A 17,739-nucleotide genomic window follows, 5' to 3' on the forward strand; every position below is an offset into this window, starting at 1 on the left:
AGAATTTTTTATTGTACATTTAAAACAGATATAACATTTGTGATTAATCGTACAATTATAAATTTTAATCGCCTGATGCCCCTAATTTTTGGAAAGAAATTATTATTATTATATATATTTTTTTAGCCGCAGGTGATTAAATTTTTTTTATATTAATTAATCTCTTGACTTCAATAGCTAACTCACGATTAATCACAAATGTTATATCTGTTCTAAATGTACCATTTTTTAGGTTTTCATACTCTTGTTAACAAAAGTGTGGGGAAAAAAGTTCAACTCATAGAAACAGTTCAAATGAATTTTGTACGTTTATAGCCGTCAATGGCAGTGAGTGAGTTAATGCTAATTTTGAGTTGTTAGAGTTCAATTTATATATTTGCTCCTTTTTATTTTTATTTTAAAATTACAAATTTAATAAATTCTGTTTTTTGCAATAATTATATTTCCAAAAAAGTGTAACGCTATTGATCAAAATACAAAACCACAAACCTTCCCAAATGCTTTCTGTAAACGAGGCTGTATCGTAAACGTTTGCAGGTAAGCGCAACGACATTGTGGAGTCATCTGTGCCCGAGCGGCCCCTCTCACCGCAGAAATTGAATAAAGCCGGGACTAAAAGGTTAATGGCGCCGGACGGGAGCTCGTACTGCACGCGGCGGACATGACCGAGCGACTCTGGCATTCTTCTCGCAGTCTGTTTGACAGCCGCGTATTTGTCTGTTTGCACACGTATGGATTGTGGGCGAGCGAGCAAGAAGTCTATATGTTGCCTTCTTTGTTTTCTTCTTTCAGACCTTTGTGTTATTAGCTCCGTGGGTTCGAGTAATCACCATCCAGGCAACCCACAGAGAGAGAGAGAGAGCTGCAATTTCAATTCTTTCTTTCTTTTCTTCTCTTATTACATCCCCCCCCCCCCCATTCCCTTTCCTTCCTTTTTCTCGGAGAACGCTGTTTTCACTGCACGGGAATATGTCCCAATATTTATGTTGACATACTATAGAGTGATTAATAATTCAGATTGATGACGCTCACACAGGTGGCTGGTGATAAAAATATCTCCTGTCATGGAGGAAGAAGCATAGAATTGTGGGGGAGTCGGCAGAAAAGCGGGGGGGGGGGGGGCCTGGCGGCAGGTGGGGGAGAGGACGGGATTTGATGAATATGTGGAGACAAGGTGCGAGATGGAGAAAATAGGATTCCCGAGACAGCGAGCGAGGAGGAGTCTGGCGCGGAGGACGAATGTGTCTGACTGCTCCTTTGCTCGCATCAGACCTAATTAAGACTTGTCACATGTGGAATTTATTTAGACACACGCGGGCGCGCACACATAACGTGGTGGACGTGCATACGAAGACAGACTGTCAGGCCGATGTGTAAAAAACATGACTCGTATGAATGCAGGTGTCTAATAGAAGCCTTCATAATAATGCTTATGTGATTGAGGCCGACAGTTTTGTCGCGAGCCGTCTCCGCTCTTGTGTCTTTTATGTATTGCCATGCATACAAATTGAACCTTACCTGGTCCCAGGGACTGAGGATCCCGCCGGAGAACATGAACAGGTAACCCATGGTGACCAGACACGCCCATATAAGGAGGGAGAAGAGGCGGAGCATACGCTTGAAAATCGACTCGATGCAGACAAGGATGAAGATGGACAGGAAGAGGAAAAGGGCCGTGGGCACCGTGATCAGAAAGGTCAGATGGTCCTCGGTGTTCTGAGAAGAGAGAACGAAATTGCAGCGAGGTAAGGCTATTGATAATGCTAATGGGCAGAATATCGTTTAAAAAAAAAAAAACATAAAATGTGCTTCTTTTTTTTGGGGGGGAGTGAAGCAATCAGCTACATTTTAGCCGGAATTCTGGACTGTGATCTGGTTTTGAAGAACCACATACAATATACTGCAATGTATTGCATTCTATTGAACCACAAAAACATGGTGTGGTTGCCAAGGAGGAAGCCACAAATTGAAGAAACAGGTTCAAATGTGGATATTTAGACAGACTGTAGGCAATGATTGATTGCCAAACTCACTGACTACACATGTATTTCGGTGACAGAGACTCTCAACACTTTGCTTTCTACTCACATGTACTGTACATCATTTGACATTATAAATATATGTAGGGGTGTGGCAAACAATCGATTCTCATTTAGTACGATTCAGAATCGATTTTAAAGGTGCCCAAATCAATTTTATTTCAATTATTTTATACTGTCTCCCCTTTGTTTGTGTGTGCCTTTTTATTGGGAGCGCTGTTCATGTTGTACCCAATTTGGCCACTTAGGGGCAGTGTGGTTCCACGCGGTCTGATACACTGTTAAGTTGTAGCCACATTAGAGAGTAGAAGGAAAAAGTCACGATCAAGTTATTACAATAAAAGTTGTTTTTTTTGCAGCGTGGAGCCGTTCTTTTGAGTGATCAAAGTGCCGCGAGTAGCGCGCTAATTAGCATTAGCGAGGCAGACTGGAGTAGATCATTACAATTCCTTGCACATCTATAGAGTGAAGCAAAAATCTTTGTCAATCAAATCATTTTGAATCAAAAATCGTTCCCAATCGAAAATCGATTCTGAATCGGATCGCACACCCACAAATCGGAATCGAATCGTGAAACATTCAAAGATTGCCACCCCTAAATATATTATTGTATGTAAGAAATGTAAACCTCAACAGGTTGATAGAAGATTTTTTTTTACGGTGACAAGATTTCGATGACTCCTGCTTTAACCCCCCCCCCCCCTCTGTTTTTCCCTTTAAAAAAAATGAAGAGAAAATTGACGTTTTGTACATGAACTATCAGGATAGCTAATACAGACTATCTACTACATTATTATCATAGAAGGCAATTAAAACTACCCACTGCTACTTCTTCCCCCTTCAGAACCGACAACTAATGTCAAGCTAACAGCGGGCAACGAGCTCGCTATCTTTTCGCATGCTAATGAGGGCAGCTGGTCCTCGCGGGGACCGAGGCACAATATGACATAAACAGACGAACAGACTGCGCGCAGATCGGCAGACAGACAGACGGTCTGAGCCCGGAGAATGTGCTAGAGCATCACTTCTGCGCTCGCACGGTCAAAGTCAGCATTTTTGACGCTGTCAACACACACGCAAGCACGCACGCACACACCATCCAATTAATGCACTTGAAACATTTGGCTAAGCAGAATTTTCTCGCCGCTCATTAACTTCCTTGTGTTAAAATAAGCAATCGTATATCAGCAGAGGTGGCAAAATTGTACTCACGCTTCAGAAGAAGTACAGATGCTTGAGTGAAAAAAAAAATACTGTACTATACGAAAAGGGAAAAAAAACAGACTGAAATGTACACAAGCACAAAAGTAAACATTTATTTTTAGCATCAACTATATACAATAATCATTTTAAAAGGATTCTAAAATCCTCAGCCATTTGCTAGCGTTAGCTTAGGCTATTATGCTATCAAAACAACCTGGTCCAAAAGCCAACATGCTAATTCCATCCATCCATCTTCTTACCTCGTTTACTGCCATTGACGGCTATAAACGTCAAAAATTCATTTGAACTATTTATTTTAGTTCAACATTTTTTTCCCACTTTTGTTAACAAGAGTATGAAAACCTAGAATTTTTGATTGTACATTGAGAACCGATATGAAATGTGTGATTAATCGCGAGTTAACTAGTGAAGTCATGCGATTAATTACAATTTTAAAAAAATAATCGCCTGACGGCCCAAATTTGTTATCTTTTTTTTTTATTCATTCACTGCCATTGACGTCAAAAATTAATTTGAACTATTTCTATTAGTTTAACATTTTTTCCCACTTTTGTTATCAAGAGTATGAAAACCTAGAATTTTTGATTGTACATTTAGAACCGATATGAAATGTGTGATTAATCGCGAGTTAACTAGTGAAGACATGCGATTAATTACAATTTTTAAAAAAAATCACCTGACGGCCCAAATTTTTTATCTTTTTTTTTTTTTTTATGAATTTATGGCAGTGAATTAGTTAATGACTAACAAAAAACACTGATGATAATGATAACAACAGAAGAAATACCTTCTGCTTCCATTTAGTTTGACAGTAAACCTCAACTGGGAGTGGCCATAAACAACTTAAAGCTTTTTTTTTTCTTTTTTTTTTTTAAATGTTCACTATCTGCCACTGTCTCAAATTTCCGTTTGCAAGTCAAAGTTAAAAATAAATAAATATAACAATCACTTGAATCTCAAATCACCAGTGTATGTATTGCTTATTCCCACCACCGCACGGCCGGCCGCAATTAGAAACTTTTGGTCAAGGGGACGTTGTCAGCTGCGCCTCCGGCGACTCATTTGACAGGTAATTGACTTGTTGAGAATAGCAAAGGCTCCAAAGCCGAGGAGAGCGCGAGAGATGAGGTCTTGTAAAGTGTATTAGCGTAATGTGGCTTCTGTAAGGTAGCATGAGTCATGGTCTGGCACCGGGGCTCCCGCGGGATTCCACTACTGACGCCACTGCGCTCTTTCCAGCTCAAGTGCACAATGGAGTCCTGACGAGGATGGAAGTCGACTCCGCACTTAGACGAGACATTCTAATCATGTATTTTAGCTCGTACTCTTTTTTTTTTCTTTTTTTTGCGCTAATGCGTGCACTTTGTATGTTTCGAACTGATTCTGTTAAAAAGTCATTTTCCACCCATAATATGGCAACAAAGGATGAGATCGCCTGCAAATTAGAATGTATTGTATTTCCATATAGGACAATTAATCCGGTTATTATACTGCAAAGAAAAAGGGGCAGCAGTGGAATATGACAAAAACGCACTAATCACTTTATTGTGAGATACTGTTTAACAAATCGGACCAATTTTAATGTTGCGGCACTGATGGTGTAGTGACAGTGTGGGTTCGATTCCCAGCCAGTGACCCATTACCCACCCGCTGCCAGCAGTCTCGAGCCACGAGAATTAATGGGTTGCATGTGTTAGGAAGACAGAATTGGTTTTAATGTTGTGGCTTGTTAGTGTATTTCTTCCATTTGGGGTGTTTACAAACTGGGTCAACAATTAGGTCAACCTTCTACATTTAGCACATTTACTCAAGTCATTTTTAACTTGGACGATTGTCACAATATCAATAAAAATACTAATTTGCTTGCTAAATTATTATTATTATTTTTTTAATGTCTGTGGAGATTCTCAGTCATACAGGTCATGGTAATTCACAAAAGGTTGAATTATTGCGTTTGGTGAAAAATGCAGTATACAACTTTTGGAAACGTTATGTTAGCCTGAAGGTCTTTTTGTGGCTCAGCTAATAAATTTGTGTTCTCTTCACCAGCCACTTAAGCATTTATGACATGGATTTTTAAGACTTACTGTAAGAGTAATAGGGTGTAGAAAAATATTACTACACGTACCCTAAATCAACTCAAGATAGCAAAGAAGAGAGTAATAAGTGCAATCGCTACTTAACTCTTTGACCGCCAAAAAGGTTTAAGGACGTATGCTAAAATCCTGATGAATGCCGGCAATAACGTCAACTACGTTTTTTTCTTCTTTTTCTCAATGAGGAGTGGAACGTCTTGTGCAGCACTGCCTTGTCATTGGGGTTGTAAAATCCCAAAACAGCCACTAACTATGGCCAGCAGATGGCAGCATTGTATCTCTTTTCAATGGGCTCCCGGTGTATGGAATTACAATGTAACATGACAAATCTGATGAAATAGAACGTTTTCAAGGATGACGTCAATGATCAAAGCCTTTATCACATTAAATCAATTTCACAGAGCGTCATTAAACAAAAAATATTAGTGTCAAAATCACTGTTGTGCAGAAAAACTCGTTTTCGCCTTATCTTTTCAATTTTCGCTCAATGTCACTCAAATTACCTACCGGTATTTTCAAATGATGATTACTAAAGAACGGAATAAGGTAGAAACATACCTTTTTTTCTAATGAAAGGATGGAACGCGATTTTCAATTTGGTACCCACCATGTATATATAGTCAAAACACACAATATTCTGTTTGCCTCGAAAGATGAGTTAAAATACTCAAAATCGGCTGGCATTGTCTGGGTTGTTTTTTGGATAATGTTTGGCAGTCAAAGAGTTAATAATCATTTTCTTTAAAAACTACTTTCTGAAATCCTAGTTTTGGAGCCACTGGTATAATACTGTACATCCAGGTCTATTTGGCATGTAAAATGATATAAAATAAGCGAACCAGAAAGTGACTTTGACATGTTGCGTCCTGAAATCAGTCATTGAAGGAACAAACTGATCATTTATCATCTTTAAAAAATAATAATAATAATACACTCACACATTCTCTGTTTTTCATCATGTGATAAAATAGATATTAAGAAAATCTTTAAAGCTACTACTTATGAGCGCTTGCTCATAATCCCACCCCATAATAAGCATGCGGTCAATTAGAAAAAAAGAAGAAATAAACAGTAAGCATTATAAAAATGGCAGTTTTTTGGGGGGGGGGGGTTATTGAGTTATAGCACCAATCTCTGTTGATGTCTCAAACTGCGCTTGCAAAAGCCATTTGATTAGTATGCCATCAGTTGGGACTTGAATTGGACTGTAAACAAATGCAACAATTTCAAGGGATTTATTTTTGCCCTGAAAAGTGTAGATAAGCTAAAGAAGGAAATGAGACACTTCCTTGACCAAACACACCCAAACGACAAGCACGTACAGCAAATTTGACAGAATGGGTGGAGCACTCCACATCGCCACAAAGTCCGATTTCCATCACTCACAGGTCCGATAACAGCGTCCCCTTCATTTTAGCAGCATTTGTGCCGCTTTGGGGAAGTTTCTGCTGCCTTGCTGTTTAAAAACAAAACAAAACACACACACACATCCTTCCCTTCTCCAACTATATTCTTGCCATTGTTTTTTTTTTTTTTGACCAGCGCTAATAACAATACGATTGGCTGGCGACAAATTGGAAAAGTAAGGAGTGCAATTCATGTACATGCGCCATGTGGGAATACAGTGGCTGACAGCGGCAATGACATCTATTGATCCAGTTCAAATACAAGAAGTTTGATTGTTGTTTTTTTTTCTCTCCCCCAGAAAAAAAGACTATTATGGAGGTGATACGAATACAGAGAACCTCAGTGCCGATGCGCACACACACCGCAAAAGGTGATATATAATGACACTAAAAAAAAAACAACACGTGTGCACATCTATCTATGTGATTCAATTTTTTTTTCTTTTTTTTAAAGCGTCACTTCATAGACAATAGCTTGTGTTTATGGTCCGAAACAAAAGCTTCCTCTTGACGCCTGCGTAGCCGTGAACTGCGCTCTCATGCCGCCTCTTGATCCACTTGGCAAGCCCGGCGTTGCCATTTTAAAGTGCCGCTTCGCAGTCTCTCTGCTTGCCGCACATAATGAATTGCACACTTTGGTGCCGTGGTGATGTTTGTTTACAAATAGAAGCACATTCATCTCTTATGTAAACTGCAAAAAAAAACTAAATGTTATACTATATCTGAAATCATGGCAAATTAGGCTTATTTTTCACTTGGGGGGGGGGGGGTCGCATTAATGGCATTTCCATGAAGGTAGCTGCAAAGTCAAATTTTCTGGTTCTAGTAGCAGATATTTTTACTTAAGTAAAATGTTTCTTTTGGCTTCAACCACGGTTATTATAGTTTTGGAATTTTTCATTTTTATTTCGTTTTGAGTTTCGTTTTTTAAATTGAGTTTTAATTTGTTTTCAGGGTTGCTCTGTTAGTTTTTATTATTTCATAAATGCTTAGTTTTAGTTAGTTTCAGTATTAGTTTTAGTTTTTTTTTTAAAAGTGTGTATTACTTCTGCGCAATATTTGAAAAACAGCATGGGAGCAACGTCATCTGAAGGTGCTTTTCTATTGGCTGCTGCTCGATGACATCACTTTTGTGTGACACACTTTCAAATGTCCTTATTCCCGTTAATAACCGAAAAAATCAATTAAATTGATTAGAAAGGCTCAAACAAAGGACATTTTTGCTATAAATATAGTTCGTTTTAGTTAGTTTTGTAAACATAAAATGTAGTTTCAGTTAGTTTTTGTTTTGTTTTTAAAGCATTTCCGTTTTAATTTTTTTTCGTTAACCACATTATTTTTTGAATTGTAGTTTTTTTGTTAGTTTTAGTTAACTAAAATAACCTTGGCTCCAACTCACTCTAGTCTCGACCCGAATGAGGACAAGCAGTAAACAAAATGGATGGATGGGTTTTTTACATGACTTGCTTACAAATAGTTGGGGTCTCTACTACTTCTAGAACGCCTGGCAACCCATTAAGTGTGAAATTAAAGTATACATCTTTTGCTATCTGACTATATCTGAAATGCTGTCCTCCACCCACGTCCACATTTCCCACTGGCGTGACACTCGAAGCCAAGCGGTAAGCAGAGCTGCACTTAAGTTTTGTTGGATAGGCAAACTTAGCTCCTCAGCTGAACTTAATTCCTGATAAGAAGCGCACACTTGATTGCTTGGCGAAGTTGGCGCACCTACAGTGAAAATACTTGCAGGCTGCACAGAGCAAATCATTCTGGAAACAACACTTTAGATATCACCAGGATTGTATTCGCACTCGTGAAATTTGCAATTCAACCCCAACTCCAATTCCAAACCATAACATGCTTTTTTCAGCACAGTGCCATCTGCTGGCGGTAGCGGGACTTCCATCTCCGCCATGTGGCCCACATGCTCAACCTTTGCGGGCTTTTCCACTCACGCCAACAACAAAACTTGCCATACAAGCTCCGACACTAGCTCGGAGCAGCGGAACGAATGATTTATGCTTCTGTGACGAGCTGACAGAACTATGAAAAGCGTTTCAAAGGACATCAATTCAGATATTCAGAACCTTCATTCCAGTGCGGATGACGCCCTCAAAGCTTGTTCCATTCTACTCAAAAATAACACAGCGATGGAGCAGAGGCACAAGGTTCCTTCAACTTTTAGGATCACGTTATCAGGATAGCTGCTGCCTTACTGTGGGATTCATTTCCCCTCTTAGATACGACAATGAATTCCTAACAGCACAAAGTCACAGTTGGCCTGCTTTAACGAGGAAATATGGAACAATATGGATGCCAAAAAGCTGTTTAATACGGGCGGCTCAACACAGTTATGGATTATTATGAGGATTTACAAGCTCATGGTACGAGAAAAAAACAGCAATACGAGTCGACTCCCTCACAGTATTTCATATCTTTTTATAGTCTTCTATTTATTTATTTTTATTTGACTATATATTTAGTGTTTTCAGTATTATGCAATATACAAGCATGACAATAGTTGAGCTTTTCTTTGCAAAAACTTGTGTTTATAGCGGTACGATAAGAGCAAAGTTGCCTTTGATGCATAACATGCCACCCCTAAACCCCCCCCCCCCAACCCCCCAAAAAAATTACAACAAATTTTTAAGAAAAACATATAAAAGAACATATAGCATTCTCCATGAAATGAATGGCAATGTTCTATTTTTCTAATTTCTCGTTCCTGATCATATAACAGCCACAAGAGGGTCGTCGATACCAGTATCATCACAAGTACCGATACCTTCATATAAAGGCCAGGTATCTGCCGATATCGATGCCTGGTTTTGGTACGCGCCCGCCGCACATCCCTAATTAGTATTATTGTTATCAGTAGTCATAATGACAAAAATAATCAATCACATGTTTAATGGTTCTTTTATTATCAGATTTTATTTTTATTTTTATCTACAAAGAAACATGCGCAAATAGTTTGTGTGGCCTTAGTTAATGACACCAGAGATATTACTACTAATAACACACGACAATAAATCAATAATCATAATTTATAATATATGCATGCATTCATATGTTTAACGCTTTATTTTGCAGTTTAAATTAAACACAATCAATCATAAAAAAAAATGAAATAATGAACATTTTTAAAACTCTAAAAATACTTAACGGGTGGAGCAAAGGCAAAACGAGCTCTAAAAAGCATCAAAGCTGCAGGTGTCAACATGATCACAAAGCTGTCCCCTTGTAATGCACACGCTGTACGCCAAGCTATTTATTTTTAAACCAAGCCGTTCATCTTTAATGTCACTCATTGAAGGCGAGTGCGCGTAAGCAGGCAATAAAAAAAGTTATTACTTCCAAGTTCAAAGTACATGGAACGCATCTCGCGCCGCTCGCTCACCAGCCCCGATGCGAAGAAGACCCCCAGCAGCGCCAGGCAGGTTCCCATGACGATGAGCAGCAGGAAGACGATGAGCGGATGCTGCTGGCTCATCCTGTAGTAGGACTCGTACAGCCAGTCCTGTCGCTTCTCGCCCCCCTGGAAGCCCGGGCAGCCCTCTGCTGCCGGGCCGTCGGGCCCCTCGCCGCTCTCGGCCCCATCGCTCTTCTCCAGCAGGTAGCGTCCGCGGGTCCACAGAGCCTCCTCCCACATGGGTGCACGCGGCGGCGGCAGCGGGGGTCACCCGAAAGAAGTTTGGCTGGGATGTAATTGATGCACAGATGAGTTGATGGAGATGCCGGCACTTCCTCCCCCCCGCCCCCCGGGCTTCCCTCACATCCTCTCAGGACAGCATTTCTCAGCCTCTTGCGGGCTCCCTCCTGGCCCCTCCCTCTCCGTTTGTCGTCCTTCTCTGGCTGCGGCGAGCTACTCGGCCGAGGTGCAGATGAGGACTGGGAGGGAGCGACTGCGTGGCGCTGGAAGGGAGGGGGAAAGAAAAAAGGAAAAAAAGGAAAAAAAAAAGAGTGTGAAAGCGAGAGAGGGCGTGTGGTGGGGGAGAGATTGCGTATGTGTGAGTGTAGTCCAGAAACAGCCACGTAAAAAAAAAAGGAGGGGAAAGTGAAGATGGTGTGAAAAGAGGGCGAGGAGGGCACGAAAAAAGATGATAACAGTGTGTTGAGCGTGTCTGTGTGGAAAAAGCCCTTTGAAAATGAGTGGGTGAGACAGGTTGTACCAACTGTGCTCAAGCACAAAGATGGGGAAAGTACTCACATTCTGTACTTAAGTAGAAGTAAAGGTACATGGCAAAAAAAATAAAAACGGGTGACAAAAATACTATTTGACACCCTTAGTAAAATAATAATTACAGACTTAAGCGAAAGTGATTTTTTACAGTCGATTACACAGAATATTTTGACAACTCAACTAAGAGCTAGCTTGCGTTAGGGTTAGCTTAGGCTTTTATGCTACCAAAAACAGTGTGTTCCCATTGCTATGATCACGAACGGACCAAATTAGCCTTTTACCAAAAAACAACAACACTCTCTTTAAGGGTCATTGGCTTTGCGAAGACATGCTACAAGATGGCGTTTCAAACAGAGATGATCATAAAGCATCAACACCACGCATCTGTTTTAGATATTGGGTAGTTCAATTCAACACAAAAAAACACGAGTATGAGCTCGCATATTGATTGGACTAAATAGCACGCGAGCACAATCTGGCGTGAGCTCCCATATGGGCAAACTCATTTGCGCACGAGCACTTTCCGCAAACAGAATTTTAGTCATTAAACTCGTTCAATTTTGGAATCGACACGAAACAATAAAAGGAGTACAGTTACATTGCAATGGCAAACTAGATTACGCGAGCCGTTGATAGCTGCATTGGGAGAGAAGCAGAAACATATATAATCAGTTTCACTTTTTGACCTCTCTCGAGTTACGTCTTATTGAAATCAATGTCGCCGTGAGTGGGTGCGGGTTGAAAAAGTAACGAGCCTATTAACACGGGAGTCAGGAGTAGAAATTAAATATAGATGTGTTTAAATGTAGGGGAGTACAAGTCAAACGTCGGCTGAAAAATACTCAAAAGTACAGAGACAGGACGTTCAAAATCCACTAAGTACAGTAGAAAGGTATTTGTAGCCTACTTTTGACTTCTCGCCACTGCAAGAGCAAGATTAGCGCGACAAGGAGGGGAAAACGGGGGAGAAAATGCCAACCTGATAAGATGAAAAAGGGGACTAAAAAGAATGAGGAGGAAGAGGAAAGGGAAACACAGTCAGGAAGGTAAAAAAAAAAAAAAAAAGCCTCATCAGGGATAAAGCGAGTGAGAGAGTATGGAGGAGGAAGAAGAGCAGAGCTTCAAAAAGCGGGAAAATGCTGCTAATGAGGAAAAAGCGTGATAATAACCCGTGTCAGAAGAAAACGAGAACGAGCTAAAGGATGAACAAAATTGAGCAAAAGAAGAAATGCATCTTTAACTTTCTATTATACAGTCCGCTATATAGTGACCTCACCATTTTGTGTGCGAGTGCTACTAGTATGCCATGACTCATGAAATGCCATTGACGGCTATAAACGTCAAAAATGCATTTGAACTATTTGTATTAGTTAAACATTGTTTTCCACTTTTGTTGAAAATCTAGATTTTTTTTATTGTTTTGTACATTAAATTTGTGATTAATCGTGAGTTAACTAGTGAAGTCATGCAATGAATTAATAAAAAATTTAAAAAGTCATGTGATTAATCACAATTAAAAACATTTAATCGCCTCCTGCCCCTAATTTTTTAATAATCTTTTTTTTTTTTATGAATTTATGGCAGTGAATGAGTTAACTCATTCACTGCCATTGACGGCTTTAGACGTCAAAAATTAATTTGAACTATTTCTATTAATTTAATTTTTTTTCCACTTTTGTTAACAAGAGTATAAAAACCTAGAAAAAAGTTTTTATTTTATTTCATATAAAATTTGTGATTAATCGTGAGTTAACTATTGAAGTCATGTGATTAATTACAACCAACAATTTTAATTGCCTGACAACCTATTTTTTTTTTTTAATAATCTTTTCTTTTTTTAAATATACATTTTTTAAGAAAAGATTATTAAAAATTAGGGCGTCGGCTACATATTTTTTTTTATTGTAATTAATCACATGACTTCAATAGTTGACTCATGATTAATCACAAATTTTATATCTGGTCTAAATGTACAATACAATATTTTCATACTCTTGTCAACAAAAGTGGAAAAAAATGTTCAACTAATAGAAATAGTTCAAATGAATTTTTGACGTCTATAGCCGTCAATGGCAGTGAATCACATTTTTGTCAACTATTGACTACAGTTTTGCCTCTATGTATCAGTAAGCCAAAGCTATCCATACGGCACAAAACAACCTACATGGATATGAAAGACAAATCTCTTTCCAGTTTGTTTTCATCCCAAACCTTCCGCCGGTCAATTCCGCGGTGATTCATCCGACACATGTTAAAGACATTGCAAACAAAATGTCTGCAGGTGCTGGCATCAGGACCCTTGACAGTATTGATGAAAATACATGTGATGGATGGCCTGGCATGATATTGCCAGTAGTCAGTCATCTCCACTCTGAAAACATTTCAACCACAAATGCTCATGGTACTAAATAAATAATCACGTTTTCATAAGGCGCTTGATACGCTCTTCCTGGAAATCAGTCGGTCAATCTGTGGCCAAAAGCGACACAGCGGGAAGTTTTCTGGACACTCAGCATCCAGCTGGTCAACGTAATGACCGTAATGAGCCCTAATCTATTAGCGCCGATTTGACTGATGTGCCAGATGTTGTCCTATTTCCCGTGGCGGCGGCGCGGCGGGATCACACCGGTCGCAATCATACGCTTTAAATAAAATTCAGATTTTTAAAAATATGTTTTGGTTAATTATGAGAAGCATGTTTTGTCCATACACGTTTTTTCGAGAGCTACTATTTATTTAGAATGACTGTCTACGTTGGAATTGTGACACGTTGCCGGCATTTAACGGTGAGCTGCAGAGGGGGTGTTAAAAAAAATAAAAAAATAAAAAACCCAAAAAGTATGACTCCCATGTTCTCCTTCCGTCAAGAACAGGGAGTGAACACGTGCACGCCAAATCTGCACATGTACCTTCCACTGCCTGCTGCCTTTCCTTGAATGAGCGTATGTGAGCCGAGCTAATTGGGTCCGCCTCGATGCAGCAGAGGCCATGTTAATGAACTGGCTGACACACGCACGCACGCACGCACACACACACACCAACCAACCGTTCACGGGTGAGTGTGTCCCGTGCAATTGCGAGACAGTTTGAACTGTGACTCATGTTGCTTTTATTCAACGTGTCCTTGTCTCGCTGCGATAAAGGCTTTTCATGGGCCATTGAGCCATTTTACTCAAATGGACAAACACACACTGGCGCACGCACACGCACACGCACACGCACACAAACACCACATTTACAAACAGACACACCGGCACAACATTTTCACACGAACACCCACGCACACGTTTGCACAGTTCTACGTAGTTATAAAGCGCGCGCGCACCTTCAGAGTGCTTGACAAAACCTCATTAGGGTGCAGACCTCCGCCAAGGCAAACAAGTCCAGCAGATGCCCACCACCTGCACACGCCAGCATTTTTGCCATTAAATTTCACAAATTATTCACACGCGAAAGCAAAAAGCAAGCACCTTACCTAAAGTGACCCCCTCACCTAAATGCAGTTGCCCCTTCCCCGTGGGCTCCTCGGCTGAAGTAACAATGAGCGATGTGCTTTGAAACCACATTCCGCCCAAGTACTGAATATGTGTTGTGTTGCTATAAATGGACTGAGAACACTATATAAGCTTTGTAAACCATGTCACAAACAGGTGCAGCGGTGCTACCACGCACACACACGCACACACACACCCAGCGGTGACAGAATGGGAACACGTGGAGGAAGAGTGGTTTGAACATACTAATCCTGAATCAAACACCCTCCCACACAAGAGTCACAGTGTCAAAATAAAGGACAAGGCGGTTAAGCTATGGAGCCACCAGGAGGGGGAGACGCTGCCTTCGAGCGTTGTGGGAAATTACAATAGCAATCGTCTCGTTGTCGAATTGTTTGTCCTCTTTGTAAAGACAATGATAAGTATTTGCTTCACTTCACTTTCAATTGGACTAAATAAGATGGAACTTGATGGAAGAACAGAGGCCCCAGAATTGAACCCTGTGGAACACCATACATTCTGTTGTACATATGAATTCATATTGCACATTCATCCGCCCGCCCACCTTTTTTTCTTTCTTTTTTTTTTTTTGCTTGACATAGTAGGAACGGATTACAATAATCAAGAAGTCACACGATGTACCCTCACAGCAATCAAAATACTTCTGAGCGAGCAACTTCCCTGCAAGCAATGTAGCATGGTGGCCAAGCGGGGCGGGGCGCGTGCCATCATGAATCATTCGAGTCAGGTGTGTGTCTTGACCTCCGCGGAATCCCTGAGACCGACCCACAGAACCCCCGAGGTTCGATCGAACCTCGTTAAGAACCACTGGACAAAGGTGTTTCACATGACCTGTTAGCATAGCATAAAGCTATATTTTTTTCCCCGTAAATATACACATTATTTCGTTTGGTTGAATATTATCTTTTGTTTAGTGTGTCTTTTTTTTTTGTGTAGTAAAATTCAACTGGCAGTTGACAAACAACTTGGCCTCTTATTTGGAGAACCATGCGAGAAATATTGAAAAAAAAAATGCGCTAAGTAACACTTTAAAAGGTGCGTTTTAAATAATTATTTGAAACGTGTGTGGGAGAGGTAAAATTAAAGAAAAAACAACAACAATTCCGGTTTAATGTGGAACCAACCAACCATCTATTTGAATCGTCTTTATGCTGTCCGTTATTTGATACGGTCCGAATGGATGTGGATCTTGCGAGCGAACATTTCTGCACATTAGCCGCCTGATCAATGTCAAATTGCACTCCATTTTCACCTCCTATTATTCCTCTTCCTGGGAGCCAATAAAAGACTCTTCAGCTTCCTATGGCTCCACTTTGCTCCGCACGCTCATTAACGACATGTTCGCCGTCTATGCCGGACAAGAAGCAGGCCTATTAAGTTTTATTTTATTTATTTATTTTAATAGAAGCGAGAATGATGAGAGCGAAGCAACGGCGTGAAGAATAAAGCCTTGGAACACATGTACAGCAATTATCTCAGAGAAAAATTAGGCAAATTGATAAACCTGAAGGGCAAGTCTTACTGAATTAATGGCCTTCGCTTAAGTGCATTATTATTATTATTTTTTTTTTTTTTTACTATCACTGTACAAAACAGGTGTAAGCTAATACATTCAATACGAGAATTCTGCCCTGACACAGGTAATCAATTTCTTGGGTGATCTTATTTTGAGCAACATGAGGGGGATCACATTTTGCTTGGTGGTGTGCCGTCGGATTATTCTACTGTAAAATACTGCGTGAGCCTCGACTCAATAAAAGGTTGGGAAAGACTTGTATAGACAATCTTTGGTGGGCGCCACGCACGTGGGAAATCAACAGAGGAGATCAATGGCATGTGTTCAACACACAAAAAGGTCAAACAAACTGATGTCACCTTTGGAATGCCAAGGAGATAATACCGAGGATTTGATTTCAAGAGCATCTTGCGAACGTTGAATTGCCGATCACGCGCATGCAGCCAAAACTGCACGCGCTGATAATTACAGTCTGAGGGCTGATGAGTGCGAAAATGAGCCCACCTTGATGAGGACAAAAAAACGGGTCTGTGATTAAAGCACATGGAGACGGTAAATAAATGCAGCAATCAAGGAAGCACAACGAGAGATTCCTCATTAGGAATGATAACAAACCAATACCGGCTCGATTGAATGTAACAATTTCAACTTGAAGAAATCACTGACCACTTTATGCTATTTTTGATTGCGATTCTAACTTGTTTGAAATGTCGTGTTTAAACTAAGCCAAGCCAACAAATAGCAAATGTGATTCAACATTACTTTTTTGTTTGATGACACCTGATCCGTTTAACGTAGCTACTGCTATTATTGGAGACAGGAACTCCTCCAATAAATCTAAATCTACGGACCGAGCCTTGACACGCCTTGAGAAAATCTGTGAGCAATTGATGGCCACACAAAAAAGGTTTGTGATTGCATATAGTTGCCACAAGATGGCAGTAACACCTGTTACATAGCAGTGTTAGTATTTAGTAGTTAAATTAATCAACACAAACAAACCACCTTTACACGAGACGTATCACTAGCCTTTAAGCTAGCATACTAGCCTAAAGAATATGCTAGCAAAAACTGACCCTGAGAGAAGGCCTGACTACATTAAGTTCATCCACTCACCACATACTTCCATGACCCCAAGATGTCAAAGGTGGCTCTAAAGCAATGTTCCTAAACAACACATGGCTTTGGCCTGAAGGGGGGAAAAACAGAGGAAAGTTAAGTTTTTCTGTGTATAGGGGGAAGGGAAATAATAATAAAAATAAATACATAAATCCACTAATAGGTGAAAACAGCTTCACTGCATATTCTTCTTGTGACCATTGTACAACTTTTTTTTAATTAATTTTTTTTAGCAAAAGGTTGATGTAAATGTAATTTACCAATTTCCTCGTTGAGAAGAGCAGCTACACCATCCACTTGCCATTTCAGACATCTCTGGCGGAATACGACGACGAGAACATCCAAAACACAAATATTTTGTAACTCTAATATTGTACTTAAACGTTTAAGAAAAAATATGCACGTTTGTGTGGAAACACTTATGCATTTATCTGAGGTTACGCTACTTATTCAGTGGCACCAAAGTACAACTGCCTCCTCTGGTGGTCTACAGAAGAATTGCACTTTAATTCTATTTTAAGGGTGCAAGGGGAGTCTCCTTTAATACTTACATTAATCTTTCATTCTTCATGCTGATCCTTGCAAAAGGGTAGTTTTCTGCCATTTCCAAACCAACCTGAAAGTACATCATTTTTTTT

At 39.9% G+C, this 17,739-nt stretch overlaps 1 protein-coding gene across 4 annotated transcripts in view; it reads right to left on the bottom strand.

Annotated features, from left to right (window-relative positions):
* Positions 1-17,702, bottom strand: part of LOC147157606 (adenylate cyclase type 2-like) — a 45,021-nt gene extending 27,319 nt beyond the window's left edge. Inside the window, exons 1-4 of one of the 4 annotated variants that reach the window (XM_086062121.1) lie at positions 17,653-17,702; positions 17,362-17,416; positions 17,099-17,171; positions 1,519-1,716 (exon numbers count right to left, since the gene is read on the bottom strand). In XM_086062121.1, the coding sequence (XP_085918247.1) occupies positions 1,519-1,614 (96 nt within the window). In that variant the 5' untranslated portion in view covers positions 1,615-1,716; positions 17,099-17,171; positions 17,362-17,416; positions 17,653-17,702. Of the gene's footprint in view, positions 1-1,518; positions 1,717-10,168; positions 11,072-17,098; positions 17,172-17,361; positions 17,417-17,652 lie in introns of those variants that run through there. The other 3 variants (XM_086062120.1, XM_086062119.1, XM_086062122.1) reach the window with 3 other exon arrangements.
* Positions 17,703-17,739: the final 37 nt, after the last annotated feature.

Source organism: Leptonotus elevatus, chromosome 19 (assembly GCF_054856555.1).
Source record: "Leptonotus elevatus isolate MCC_2025b chromosome 19, RoL_Lele_1.0, whole genome shotgun sequence".
Classification (NCBI taxonomy): Eukaryota; Metazoa; Chordata; class Actinopteri; order Syngnathiformes; family Syngnathidae; genus Leptonotus; species Leptonotus elevatus.